Raw genomic sequence first — 15,069 nt, 5'->3', positions numbered from 1 at the left:
AAAATGCACTGGTATGAACTTTTTTTCACCTCTGTAGATCTACATAACCCTCACAGAAAGTTCTGTATAGTTATTATATCCAAATCATTCCCTAGCACAACAGGAAATATATTCCGCTCCTTGTTGGTGAAACTAACTGATGTTTGAGAGGCATATTTGTCATACATTTTATTAGTCTAAATTCTTATTGCTCCATTAAAGTATTACTAAATGGCTAAACCACAAAAACACAATTCAATCCTAAGTAACTAACTTGGATGTTGGATGTCATGTTTCTTCTTCTTTTTTTTCCATCCCTCCTCAAATTGTTAAACCACAACAACACAATTCATTCCTAAAAAAATGTACATTTTATATGTTTTGTTGTACTTTCTTCCCATTTTACTACGATCAATTGATGAGAAAGCTAAAAACAGGAAGATATGTTTCCCTTCATAAATACTGACTCACAGGATCCAGTTTTAATATCTGTATCTGTCTTATTTATTTTACTTCTGAAAAAATAATAAATATGCTGTACTTTACATTCTGGTTGTATTGTTTGATATGTTCTTGTTTATATGGAAAGGTAATATGAAGCTAAAATGCATAACATAAATCGATAGAAGTTCTTTCTTTTGCTTAAATAGAATATTCATCTTGTAGTGGACTTCTGTAAATCTGCTGTCATGGATGATACTGAAGATGGTACACCTGCAAGGTTCGATGACAGCAGCTGCCAAGCCCAAAGAAAAATTCCATTTTTCAGTGAATACTTGAATGTCAATTCGCCTCTTCAAATTGGTGGCATCTACACTCGGCCATTCCCATTGGGAAAGTATAAATGGAATTTGATGCCTAACATGACTGGGTTTTCTGGTTGCATCAGAAACCTGTTTTACAATGGCCAGGTAAGATATAGTCCTAAATGACAAAAAGATTTATATTTTTAAAATTATTACTGAAAAGCATGTGTAGATATACAGGGTGTCCATAAAGTCCCTTTGCAACTTCAAAATTTTATTGCAACTGCAGTTGTTGAAATATTTTAACAACATTACTTTTATTGTAATCAGTGTTTATAAAAGTTTTTTGACAGTGTTTAATAGACCGCTATATGGGCACCTTTAGTTGCACAAAGCACATCAAGATGGTACTCAATTTCTTGCCATGTGCTCTGTAGCATAGCGTCATCAATGGTGGCAATGGCACTATGAATCCTTTGCTTCAAATCAGCAGTGTCACGTATCCATGTTTGATCCACAATATCTTTTACATACCCCCATAAAAAAGTCCAAGGGAGTGATATCTGGCAAACATGGTGGCCAAGGAATTGGCCCATCGCTCCCAATCTATCTGCCTGGAAATGTTTCATTGAGGACCGACAAACATGCAGTCCCCAATGTGGTGGTGCACCATCTTGCTGGAAAATGATAGTTTGTTGTAAGTTAATCAATTGTGGTGCGACATATTGGGTCAGAAGGTTGAGGTAAACATCTGCAGTAATTTGTATCGTTGAAGAAAAATGGACCAATTATTTGGTTGCACATGATTCCACATCACACATTCGCTTTTGGACTATCCCAGTGAAGTCCCTAGTCACAAGGGGGTGTTCAGATCCCCAGATTCTCACATTGTGTCTGTTTAATGTACCAGAACATGAAAAGTTGCCTCATCACTGAAACAAACTCGCGTCAGGAATGCTTCATCCTCTGAAATGCGTTCCAGCATGTTGAATGCAAACTCTGTCCGTTTTTGCTTGTCATTTGGCTCAAGTGTCTGTAACAGTTGCACTTTGTAACCAAACAACCATAAGTTCTTGTGGAGGACCTTATGCACAGTTGAATGTGGTAGTTGCAACTATGTGGCAGCAGAGTGGATGGACTTCGTAGGTGAATGAGTGTAGACATTTAAAATGCGATTGATGTTTTCCCTGGATGTTCTTGTTCACCTGCTCCTCCCTTTATCCAACACTGTCCCTATCTCCATTAATTTGTTGTGACATGCATGGACTGAAGGGTGTGATGGTGGAGCTCTTCCATACTTCGTTCTGAAGTTTCATTGAGTCTGAACAACTGATTTTGTCTCAATAAACCAGGACACACATTGTGCTTTCTCTTGAGGAGTTGCCATTTTATACAGGTTAAGTTCCTTCCATCATCAGAGTATCTGAAACACAAAATTTTAGTATGTATAAAAACTTTAGTAAACAGAAATTTTGTTACAATATTTCAACAACTGCCATTGTAATAAACTTTTAGAGTTGTAAAGGAACTTTATGGACACACTGTATTTTAGAATATAATGCAAGGTCTCAAGAACACACAAATTTCAAAGACTGCACTTATTTGTTTGTGTGTGTGTGTGTGTGTGTGTGTGTGTGTGTGTGTGTGTGTGTGTGTGTGTGTGTAGAATATCATTTTAAATAGATTGTTATGTGGTAGTTTTGGCTTTAATGAATAATTAATTACTAGGTTGAGCTTTCAATTGCCTTTATATGGTGTAGAACATTTATAGCTATGTTTTAAGCATTTATCACAATAAATTTTTATTTCCATTAGAATATTGGGTAAGACCTTTTTGCCTTGGCTTACAGCTGTATGATCTTTCTGATCCGGCTTTGTCAGAAAACAGTAGAAGAGGCTGCCCAGTGACAGAGCAGCTATGCTCCACTACTGATTGTGGTGCCCATGGTTCTTGCAATGCTGACACTTCTGATGTTCACTGCACCTGTGATTCTGGATGGTCAGGACACAGCTGCCTTACACCAACTGTACCTACACGATTTGGCTCTCACAGCTTTGTGAAGTTTTCATTGTCATTTGAACCAAACAAACTGTGGACACTAATTCAGCTCATGTTTCGAACAAGAGAAGCAAATGGAGAGCTGTTTCGTGTTACAAATCAGGACAGCAAGGAATATGCTATACTTGGGGTATGTATATTTTAAAAAACACACATTATTTACCATCCAGCTGACCTAATAAAATGTCCTGTGATTCCACTGGGGTAGTGTGATCTACATGGATCTTCACTTAGTTAATGTGCACAGCTACATGCAGACATTCAAAAAGTTCAGGGAGTGAGCTTCTCATTTCTATGTGGAATGTATGAAATCACTCATACAATTCTTCCTGTTTTACAGATATTTAAGACAAAAAATAGATGCGCTATGTTTTTATTCTGCCCATATTTCTGTTACATTGCAATTTTGAATCACAGACTTGAAGCAAATTTTAGTCAACCAGCAGATTTGGGCTTAGAGTTTGAAATAATGATGAATCCTGAAAACAAACAAATCTGCACGTGAAAAGTTTTACACAAACAGTGCACAACATCAGAGACATATTTGTTGAAATTAATTGTGATACATGAAAATTGGCCATGGCTGCATAATTGAACTTTTATTTGTCAACACCATTACTTATACACAAAGCAAAATTATGCAGCCATGGCTGATTTTTATTCAGCGAAATTAATTTCAACCAATACCCTCGTACTACTGAAATTATTACTACATCTGAGAACACAATTACTACTAATGGCTTTGAGATGTGCAAAGCCAAGGTGGCTCTGTGCCTTAGAGTGCCTGGACATACTACAGAAGTAGTTAAAGAACCAAGTTGTGCTGAGACATTGTTGTAATTTCCTGGGAATTGACAGGAAACTTGATAAGTAATTACTCCAGTTGGCCATATAAGTGAAAACAAACTTTTTCCTGGTGATCAAATTCAGTATCTGGATGTGCTGGAAGGCCAGATAGTACATTCACATTAGAATTCTGAATGAAAATGCGTAATAAATGGAATATTGGAAATTCATCAAATAGAGAACTGTACACACTGACAATTTAACCTTGGGTCAAAAGTGTGACACGAATGGTTTATATTCAGTGATAATATCAAATATGTGTCCATAAAAAGTACATTATTTAAGATCACCAGAAACAATGGTCAACACTTCCTTTCCAGTCTGAGAATAACACTGCTGAGCTGGAGTAACCATCTTTAAATTAATCTAATTGGCATCTCTGTACCATCATCTAATTCATGAGGGAGAACAACCCCATGCTTTGTGAGGCTATATCCGTTGCCAACACCAGTGGCAATTTGGGCTGGTAAGTCACAAGACAGTGTGCTGATTGGAGAGCCTGTTAATTTAAGAAATGCCAGATGGCATTCTTTTGATCACTGAAGGGTATAACATTCTAAGGGTTGTTTTTACTCACCGTAGCTGGCAATCTGTCACAGCAGAAGTCCTAGATTCTCAGTCACTGTAAAAAAAATAACTATAGAGTTATTTTTTTTTTAAGTAATTAATCTTGTGTTTTGTTTCCACTGAACATTTATTATAACCTCAAATTAATTAAAAGCATCTTGACAAATCTGAAATAAGTTGCAACATACTTACAATAATGAAATAAATCAACAAGCTACATGCTTTCTGTCTGACATCACACAAAGTACTGACCTCTATTGCCAACATGGCTATAACTACTTATACTTTCTTAACAATCCCAAACAATCCTCGGTATTGTTTAGAAACATATTTTGATTAATCAACAATTAAAACTCTCATCCTAAAACAAATGATATACTTCAATGACTATCTTGACTCATATATATTAAACACAAGTGAATTCTAGTCTCTATATAAATTGAAGCATGTCTAAATGCTTAGGTATCAAATGTTAACAATACACTTGTTATATTTACAAATTACAGAAGATTCATATCATATAAAATGTTCCTACCAATTAATGGACTTCTACGCATTAGTGTAATTAAGACTCCGTAATTATTTTCTTCATAACTTTTACACAAGCACATATTTCCATACACCTCTATGTCAGAAATTACTGTTTATGGTTAAAATGTATATATTTAAATAGGTTTTAATTAGACTGCTTCGGTAGCTCAGTTGGTAGAGCACTTGCCCACGAAATGCAAAGGTCCCGAGTTCGAGTCTCGGTCGGGCACACAGTTTTAATCTGCCAGGAAGTTTCATATCAGCGCACACTCCGCTGCAGAGTGAAAATCTCATTCTGGAGACATCCCCCAGGCTGTGGCTAAGCCATGTCTCCACAATATCCTTTCTTTCAGGAGTGCTAGTTCTGCATGGTTCGCAGGAGAGCTTCTGTAAAGTTTGGAAGGTAGGAGACGAGGTACTGGCAGAAGTAAAGCTGTGAGTACCGGGCGTGACTCGTGCTTCGGTAGCTCAGTTGGTAGAGCACTTGCCCGCGAAATGCAAAGGTCCCGAGTTCGAGTCTCGGTCGGGCACACAGTTTTAATCTGCCAGGAAGTTTCAACCCCCAAAAGGATTTGTGCAACTGAAAGTTGAACAAAACCTTTTTCTGAAAGATCTACATTAACAGTCCTCATTTTACAATCAATTGGATGAACAAACAATTTGCAAAATATATGTACAACCAAATATGTAAAATTATCATAAATTATTTTGTATCAGATTCAACTAGATTAAACAAAATATTAATTAAACGCACAAAGAAAGAACAAGTTAATTTGCAGAATTTGTCTGTAGCTTCTATTACAACATTAATATGAGGTAAATCTATTTCAATCAGAAAATTGTCTATTGAAAGTTAGCTGAATTGGTCTTGTTTCTGTATATTTATGTCTGTCATTAGATCCTCCAGGTTCTCCTGAGTGCAATGGAGACACTGGTGTGTATAACTCTTTCTCAATATTGGCGATTCATTGTGGAATGAGCGTTAGTATCGGCGATTCATTGTGGAATGAGCGTTAGTATCGAATACTACAATATTCAAAATCCATATTAGTTTGTATTTAGCCAATCTTTGGCAAGTACACCTAGTATTAGACCATAATATAACAAAGTGTTCAGTCTCCTCTATGTGCAATGAAGAGCACTAAACTGAAGTACACTGTAGATCTCTGCTCGTCGGAAGGTCTCCGTTGCAAAAACCTGAAATGTGGCTCATACTCCACTCCTTATGACCATCATATATGTTGTGTAATTGATTGCTTTGAATAGAATAGTTCAATTCAGCAAAATTCCAATTGTTCATACTTAAAACATTTCCTGTCTTAAATCTCATATTGTAATTTTAACTTGTTCTTTGATAACATATCACTAAAATCATATTAGTGCAAAATTTTTAAGTACTACAGCACTATTCTCTGCAATTTATATTGACATTTACATATAGTATTGAATAACAAATATATTAGTATAATATAGTACAAGTAAATTCTTGGAGTATAGTTCCTCAGCAGTTAACATAATTCACCCTACATATATAGAATGAAATGTCTGACCAGTGTCCAATCTTTCCATTTTTCATTTGTCAAGACACTTCCAATGCCACTTCCCCACCTTTACAATCACTCAAACATTAATTAACGTATTTTTTCAGGAATATTTACGCAACACAGTTGTTGCTTTTCCCTTCACAGTAAGTGCTAATAATAATGAAATGAGACATATCTGAGACATAAATATGAAAATACTAAATCATGGTACAGAACTACTGTGTTTCTCTGATATCTGTTAGTGTGCAAATATAAATTATCATATAAATATGAAAATGTAGAAGAAATAAGGTAGCCAAATGCATCGAATTACAACATATCTCATATCAAAAAATAAACAAAGTCAACTGTCTCATTGGGCAGATCATCCAAGTGTTACAGTGTTCATATTATGTGAAGTACTTTCATATGCATCAATATATTTGCTAAACACCACAGAGTCAAGTGTGATAATGACAAAAGAAATTTTTGTTACACTTTCAAAATTAAGCAGGAGGCAGGTCTGAGATATAAAATTAAAGTTACTGGAATTTCAGCCAAATGATATATAAGTTCCCTTTCCAATTGTTATGACATATATAAGTCTTATATTAAGTTCAAGGACATATTTCATGTATTTATAATGTTACAAAAATTTATATAAGGCAAAGACAAAAGATATATTTGTGGTCAGAGTCCACATCTGCCCCTGGAAATGTCATACAATTTAAAACCTGGTTCCTAAATCTCTGTCTTATCATTATATAATCTGTCTGAAATCCTCCAGTGTCTCCAGGCCTCTTCCATGTATACAGCCTCATGATTCTTAAACCAAGCGATAGCTATGATTAAGTTATCTGCAGAATTCTACCTGGTGGGTTCCTCTTTCATTACTTAGCCTCAGTTCATATTCACCCACTACTTTTCCTTCCCTTCCTTTTCCTACTATCAAATTCCAGTCCCTCATGACTATTAAATTTTTGGGTCCCTTAACTATCTGAATAATTTCTTTTATTGCATCATACATTTCTTCAATCTCTTCATCACCTGTAGAGCTAGTTGACATATAAACTTTATAGATACTACTGTGGTAAATGTGGGCTTCATGTCTACCTTGGCTACAATAATGCGTTCACTATGCTGTTCATAGTAGCTTATCTGTATTCCTATTTTTTTTATTCACCATTAAACCTACTCCTGCATTACCATTATTTGACTTTGTATTTATAATCCTGTATTCACCTGACCAGAAGTCTTGTTCTTCCTGCCACCGAACTTCACTAATTCCCACTATATCTAACTTTATCCTAACCATTTCCCTTTTTAAACTTTTTAACCTACCTGTCCGATTAAGGGATCTGACTTTCCATGCTCTGATTCGTAGAACACCAGTTTTCTCTCTCCTGTCTCTCCTGATAATGACATCCTCCTGAGTAGTCCTTGCCTGGAGATCCAAATGGGGGACTATTTTATCTCCAGAATGTTTTATCCAAGAGTACACCATCAACATTTAACCATGCAGTAAAGCTGCATGCCCTCAGGAAAAATTACAGCTGAAGTTTCCCCTTGCTTTCAGCTGTTCGCAGCATCAGCATAGCATGGCTGTTTTGGTTGATGTTACAATGCCAGATCAGTCATTCATCCAAACTGTTGCCCCTGTAACTACTGAAAAGGCTGCTTCCCCCCTTCAGGAACCATACATTTGTCTGGCCTCTGAACAGTTACCCCTCCCTTGTGGTTGCGCCTGTGGTATGACTATCTGTATCACTGAGACACACAAGCCTTCCCACCAATGGCAAGGTCCATGGTTCATGGTGGGGATGCACACATATAGAAATTATAATATTAAGCACAGGTTCTTCTAGAGTCAAAGTTGGGTAACAGCAACTGAGCATGAATCCATCTCCAAGCAGTCTTATTCTTGTCAGCTATAAAATTTCAAACAACTAGCCTCTGATATCAGTGGCTTTCCTGGCACAGGTGCCCTCACCAGATACGGGTGATGTTACACATTTTGATTCACCTGTATCTCCTATTTGCACATTGTCCAGGGTTACTGAGGTTTGTTTAATCTGGCTAGTTTGTCACTTCACCTTTTCATGAGTGTGTTTTTCATCTCAAAGAAGAAATATAATTAGAATGAGAGAATTACCACAGGTTCAGAAAATGTGTAGTCGAACTGGAAGTTCACAGAAATGTCACTTTCTTGTCTCCCCTGGGTATCAAATGTCAGACTTCCACCAAAAAGGATGGTCTAATGGCATATGGCCAGGTGTGGCTTTCTATGTAAATGACAAATGGTTCTGTCACTAGAAAACCACAAATTCAAGTACTTGTTTTAAAAGTAGAGATTCTCTTTTCCATTTAGGAGCGTCATTTTTAAAGTAAGAACCGATCGTAATGAAGTAAGAGAAACTTTATTTATGAACTTAAATTGTATCACAAACCACAATATGCACATTTCTTTGGTTTTACAACATAGTCAATATGAGCATTTAAACATTTCTCGAGTTACGGCAGCAGCTTTTGGATCCCAGCATCAAAGAACTATGCTGCCTGACCATTAAACCAGCTAGTAACAGTTCCTGTCAACATGTCATCATTTTTCAAGTGCTTTCCACCAAAAATTCCTTCAGTTTAGGAAACAGATGGAAGTCTGCTAATTTAGTGCTGTATGGTGGATGATCCAGTAATTCCCATGGAACTTGTCCAATTGCATCTTTGTTCTTGCCATTGGGTGAGTATTGTCGTGAAGCAGAATGATGCCGTTAGAGAGCAGTCCCCACTGGTGATTTTGAATAGTATGCCTACACTATAATAATGTTTCCCTCTACCTCTTGGCAAAAAGTCTAACATAAGAATGCCTTTCTCGTCCCAAAAAACTGTGGCTATGACTTTCCATGTTGAAGGTTCTTGTTAGAATTTTTGTGGTTTTGTCGGGGGGTTTGAACGATGCCACTCACTACTTTGGAGTGTAGCACACAATCCACATTTCACCACTGATCTCAGTGTGATTCAAGAACCCATTGCCATTCTCATGATAGCACTCCAAAATGGACCAAGAATGTACCATTCAATTTTCATCCTTCTGTCTACATTTTCAGCACCCATCTCACTCACATTTATTCATAGTGAAGTTTTTCAGTAATAGTGTGAAAAACTACTGATCTTAAAACTTTTGGAAATTTCTGATGCAGATCGTCAATAGTGATGATGATGAAGTCCCATACTCCGTGACGGAGTGTAGGGGAACGATGCGGGAGACCCGCACCACTGCACTAGCCAAGGTCCTAGTGGAGGTGGTTCACCATTGCCTTCCTCCGACCATAATGGGGATGAATGATGATGATGAAGACGACACGGCAACACCCAGTCATCTTGAGGCAGGAAAAATCCCTGACCCCGCCGGGAATCAAACACAGGACCCCATGCTCAGGGAGCGAGAACGCTACCGTGAGACCACGAGAAGCGGAATTCATCAGTAGTAAATTGCCTATTTTGGCAAACTGCTTCATCAACTTTTTGTGTCAAGTCTTCATTCATGATAGTGGACCATCTAGATTGTTCTTAATCATGAACATGTGTTCTTCCTTCATCAAAGAGCCTGCACCATTTATCCGCATTTCTATCATTCATTGTACCTGTACCATAAACTTCAACAAGCTGCCAGTGAAATCCAGCAGGGCAAACTTCTTTTACATTCAAGAACAGAATAACTAAGCTCATTTCACTATCAGCAGAATTACTGATTGACATGGCGACAAATGAAGAAGTATAACTGGACTGCCAACACCTGCAGAGATGTGAAACATCATGGCAGCATAGTGAGAGACTGGCTAAGAGTGGCCAATTGTGAACAGACATCATGTGACAAGATGCACAAACATGATGCACTATCAGCTCTTACTTTAAAAATGACTCTCGTATTTGTCTTATCAATAAGCTGTAAACAGAAACACTCACAAATCTCTCAATACAACTGTGTGTGCTATTCCTGCTTGTAGGAGATTTTCACCATAATTTGTTATGGAGCTCTTTATCTGCCTGCCACTGGGGTCAAGTCCATAAGAGTCTCATGTTTTCAAAGAAGCTGTGCCTTCTCAGTGAAAGTGCTAACATAAACTATTCTTCTGCTTTGAAATCTTTTCCATTATTGTTCTCTTGTTCTGATATTGTGCCATTGCAGACATTGTTCAAACACAAATGCCTATGTCTTCCATTTTTATGTAAACATTTTTGCATCTGGTCTACATACCAGATAGAGCAATTCCTTAAAGAAAGCCACTGAGGTGGCAAGGGAAGTTTGATTTGGGATAGCAATAATAAGACCATAACATATGGTGCTTGCAAGGACAGCGAGTTGGTATTAAATTAGCTGTGATCTTATCAAAGGAGCCACCCTGGGATCTATCTAAAGTGATTTATGGAAATTGAGAAGTCATAAATATAGATGGCTAGACAAGGATTTTGGCTCTGCTCCTCCTAGATGTGAGTTTAGTGTATTAACCACTGTGTCATTTCATGTCATTTCTCAGTAGAGAAAATTGCTATTACCAAGGAATAAATCCACTCTTTCTGCATGTGAGAGCCAGTTCTTGTATTCTCTTAGATGCCTACTGTTAGACATTACTCAAAGCCGTACAGCCTGCTGTACTCAAGGCAGTACAACCTGCTGTGGTATCTATATCGCAAGGAGAATGAAACCTCCCTGTCTGTTTTAACCAAAATCTGGCTGATAGTGGATGTCTCAGGATTGAGGGGAAAGCAATATTGGTCCTCCCTCTCCAATCTGACCCCCCTCAATAGATAATGTCCCTGGTTTTGTGATGTTGCCCTCATTAGCTATGTATATGATCAACTGACGTTTGAACAAGGTCCAGTGTGAAATCAGGAGATGCCACTGTTATCTTTTACATTATGTGTACAGCGACTGTGAAATCGATAATCGTATATTGAGTCACACACTGATGGTTTTGATATGTCAGTCACTATTTTTATCTTGACTATTTTGCTAGGCACTACATGTTTGAGGGCATACCCTCATCATTTGGTGTATTTTACATAAAAAATTTTTGTACAGCATGTTTCAAGCTTTTCACACAGTTTCATTTTATGGCATTTGTTCTTTTGTTTAAGTCTCTCGTTTGTCTGCACGAGTAGCAGAGTAGATTGTAGGTAGGGCACACATCACTGCAAGATGACCTGTGCCAGGACAGGCCAGTCGAACCATTAGGCCTTAGATGACAAGGTGGATTGATGGCCTTACCCAGAGTGATTGACAAATCATGGAGGGTGAAATTCATGTTCAGGTCAGCATTAGTGATGGCTCCATGCGTGCCATCATCAAAGACCACTTGCATTACCACAAAATTAGTGAACAGAGGGGCCACCTCAGCTGACGGATGGTCAAAAGATGGACAGAATGGCATAAAGTCTGAGACATCTGCTGTGGTACCGCAAGGAAGGGCATGCATTTCTGTCCCTTATCATCCTAGGAGATGAAACATGGTACCATTACTTTGATCGTAAGGGCAAATGGCAAAACCAATTGTGGAAACATCCCACATCTCCCACAACAACAAAAATCCAAAACTGTTAGCATATAATGATCTTCTTCAACTACAGAGGCCCTCTGTTTATTGAGTTCCATAATCAATCTACAGCACTATGAAGATACTTCACAGAAACTGTGAAAAGTCAAAATGCCCAGGAAAACTGTTGGACAAAATCATCCTGTAGCACAATCATGCTCAACCCCACACTGCCACTCGAGCGAAGATTACACTGCAATGATTTGATTGTGAAACAGTGCAACACCCTCTGTACCGCCTAAATCATTCACCATATGATTTTCACATCTTTGGAGACCTGAAGAAAGATACTTGTGGATGTCAGTTTCAGTTGGACAGGGAAGTGCAAGAATGGTTGCAGTTTTGAATCCTCTTTTTTTTAAAAACAGGAATTGTTCATCTCATCTCCGAGTGGGATAAATGTCTTAACATGCATGGTGTTTACTTCTGGATGGAACCATTCCATGGTCCCGTTGTGACGGGTGTTCTGATTTCAGTTGACTGCCCCTCATATACTTCCATTAATATAGTAGAGATAAATGGATTTGTAAATGTGTCTAGCAAATTCAGATTGAATGTGACAGTTTAGTACGAAGACTCTTATGTATTTGTTGTACTCATTTAGAGGCCTCTTGGTATATTTAGAATAAATTACATGAAAAACTGAATTATTGACCAGTACATAAAAGCAAAATACCAGCACTTCCAATATGAACATTTAAAATGAAAGAAACTGTTCCTAGCTTTTGGAACTGTTAGTTCCTTACTCAGGGATGTAAGGTCAGCTTTGGGAAGGAGTGACCAATTAGTCAGACCTAAAGTTATAAGAGACCCAAATTTAATGAGAACAGTGTGAGAACAAGGGAATTGAAAAGGGGAGGCCAGGGATGGGTATTCATTGAGCTTTAGGCTGGGGGATCACATGCATGCAGGATAGATTGGCCCCTTCCATACGCTCAAAAGGAACTGCTGCTGAGAGATAGAATCCAAGCAGCACAAGCACTAAAAAGGCTGATGAAATCATCAGTGTTTTATTGGGCTGTATTTTCAGCAGACACATGGTGACATTTATGTTTAACCACAGTTTGCCACTGTTTTCAGTTTCTTACTGCCCTTTCATGCAAGAAGGAACACAACTGATGAGTTACCATGCTTAGTAGTTGCATCATAAATAATAGCTTTCATGGCTGCTATGACTCACAGCCTGGCTCACAATCAGATAGCAAATATAGGAGTTTTGTGACAAGTCTACAATACAAGAGTGTGAGGGGATAGGTGTGAGAAGTTTTCCATACAGTTGAAAGATGTGGGATAGATTACAGGGTTGAGAGTAATAATGGCATAGGAGAGTGACTTTTTGATGTGGAATAGTTATAGCTGTCACCCAATCTACACCAAAAAGTCTCTCCCCCAAAGCTTTGTCACCCATGGGCATTTCATCAGCAGCACAAAGCAGTAGCAAATGAAGTATACAGATACCCCTTGTAAGACTCTTTACAGTCAGACACTACCCTGCTCACCTCTTCTCTCATTATTCACACCCCCATTTTGTTTTGTGATTATCAAATCATCTTCCTTTTGAAACTTGGAAGCTACCTGATTCCTTCACTCCTGACACCCAACAGCATCTCTTGTCCCTGCCCAACCCTTACTAGATGTGTCTTGCCCTCAGTAGGCAGAATCCCCCCTCAACCAGCTACCAGCTTCTGCTTGTAAAATGTTTGTGTCATTGCAGCCATGGTGGTATGTATTTAATATTTAAATTGTGCATATGTGTGGGAGAGAGAGAGAGAGAGAGAGAGAGAGAGAGAGAGATAGATTATCATGTCAAGTATGTGTACACAATACATCAGTCAGTTTCAGGTGAGAGACGGCCTTTCTACATTTTTGTTTGTTGTTTCAATTATTGTCATATGGCTGATAACAGTGTGATGAAGTAGGTATGACAAAAAAACTAAAATCAATCTTTTATATGCACACAAATTGTATCAGTGTTTTCCATTGTTATCCTCTGTTCTACAGATTAAGAACCATCATCTACAATTCTGCCACAAGATAATTGATGGTTCCAATACAGAGAGAGTAATCAGCCTGGATTCTGTTGCTGTGGATGATGGTCAGTGGCATACAGTTAAGGTAAGTAATGTAGCAGGAGGGGCTATTAAACAGGAAGCCCAGGCAATAATTGTAAGAAAAACGTAAAGCCAGACAGATGGCAACAGAGGATATGTATGTGTCTGAAAGCCAGGCAGCTGTTTTGTCCTTTCTGTGTACTTGTCCACTCCTTCAGTGAGCAGTATCTATCCTCACATGCATATTATAATGGATACAGCTGCAACATATTTAATTTCAGTCTGACAAGTATAAAAAGCATTTCATTTAGTTATATTTATTCAATGTTTTTAAAGCTTAATCGCTCCTGGTAAACTGATTTTACAGTTAAAATTATGTTGTAATATATAGTCCTTAGATTTCCATTTATGTCCATATTCTAAGGCCAGGCTAAGCTGCAGTTTTCCATTTTCAAATTATTTAAACTGTCTGTCGGATTAAGGGATCTAACATTCCTCACCAGCACCAGATATTCTTCCCCTCATGTGACAGTATCCCTCTGAGTAGCCCCTGCCTGGAAATCCAAATAGGGTACTATTTTACCTCCAGAACAGGTCATCCAAGGTTGTTGGGAAAATAACAGCTTTCAGGCATTTGCAGGCATTGTTGGCTAATGTTACTTGACCAGATCAGTCAGTCATCCAGACTAATATCCTGTAAATACTGAAAAGGCTGCTGCTCCTCTTCAAGAGCCATATGTTTGTGTGGCCTCTAACAGATACCTGTCTAATTTAGTTGCATCTACAGTGTGGCTATCTGTATTGTTGAGGTACGCAAGTGAACCAAACAAAGCAAGTTATATGGTTCTTCTGTACAGTATGAAATATTATTAAACCAAGAAAGAGACAGGTGGACTGGTTAGTACATACCTTTGGGAGGCCGAACTTCCAGTACACCTGGTGTTGTGCTCTTCAGTGCAAAGGCAGGTTTCATGCAGCTCTCTTTGCTAGCCTATCCTGTGCAAATCTCTTCATCTTTGCATAACTACCGCTGTATACGTCCACTTACTTTGTTAAGTCACACTCTGGCCTCCCCCTACAGTTTTTAGCTTCCATACTTTTCTCTATTGAAAATTAACTATTCCTTTATGCTTTATGATGTTCCCTATCATTTATCCCTTATTTTAGGTAAGTTGT

The 15,069-nt window shown here is 38.0% G+C and overlaps 1 protein-coding gene across 1 annotated transcript in view; it reads left to right on the top strand.

Annotated features, from left to right (window-relative positions):
* The first annotated feature begins 842 nt into the window (after window positions 1–842).
* LOC124620078 (putative neural-cadherin 2) overlaps window positions 843–15,069 on the top strand; it is a 63,889-nt gene continuing 49,662 nt past the window's right edge. Inside the window, exons 1-3 of the mRNA XM_047146745.1 lie at window positions 843–890; window positions 2,576–2,914; window positions 13,844–13,957. Of these exons, the coding sequence (XP_047002701.1) occupies window positions 843–890; window positions 2,576–2,914; window positions 13,844–13,957 (501 nt within the window). The remainder of the gene's footprint in view (window positions 891–2,575; window positions 2,915–13,843; window positions 13,958–15,069) is intronic.

The sequence above is a fragment of the Schistocerca americana genome, chromosome 6, assembly GCF_021461395.2.
Source record: "Schistocerca americana isolate TAMUIC-IGC-003095 chromosome 6, iqSchAmer2.1, whole genome shotgun sequence".
In the NCBI taxonomy this organism is placed as follows: Eukaryota; Metazoa; Arthropoda; class Insecta; order Orthoptera; family Acrididae; genus Schistocerca; species Schistocerca americana.
Note: the sequence above shows the minus strand (reverse complement) of the source record. Positions and strands in the feature narration are given on the sequence as shown.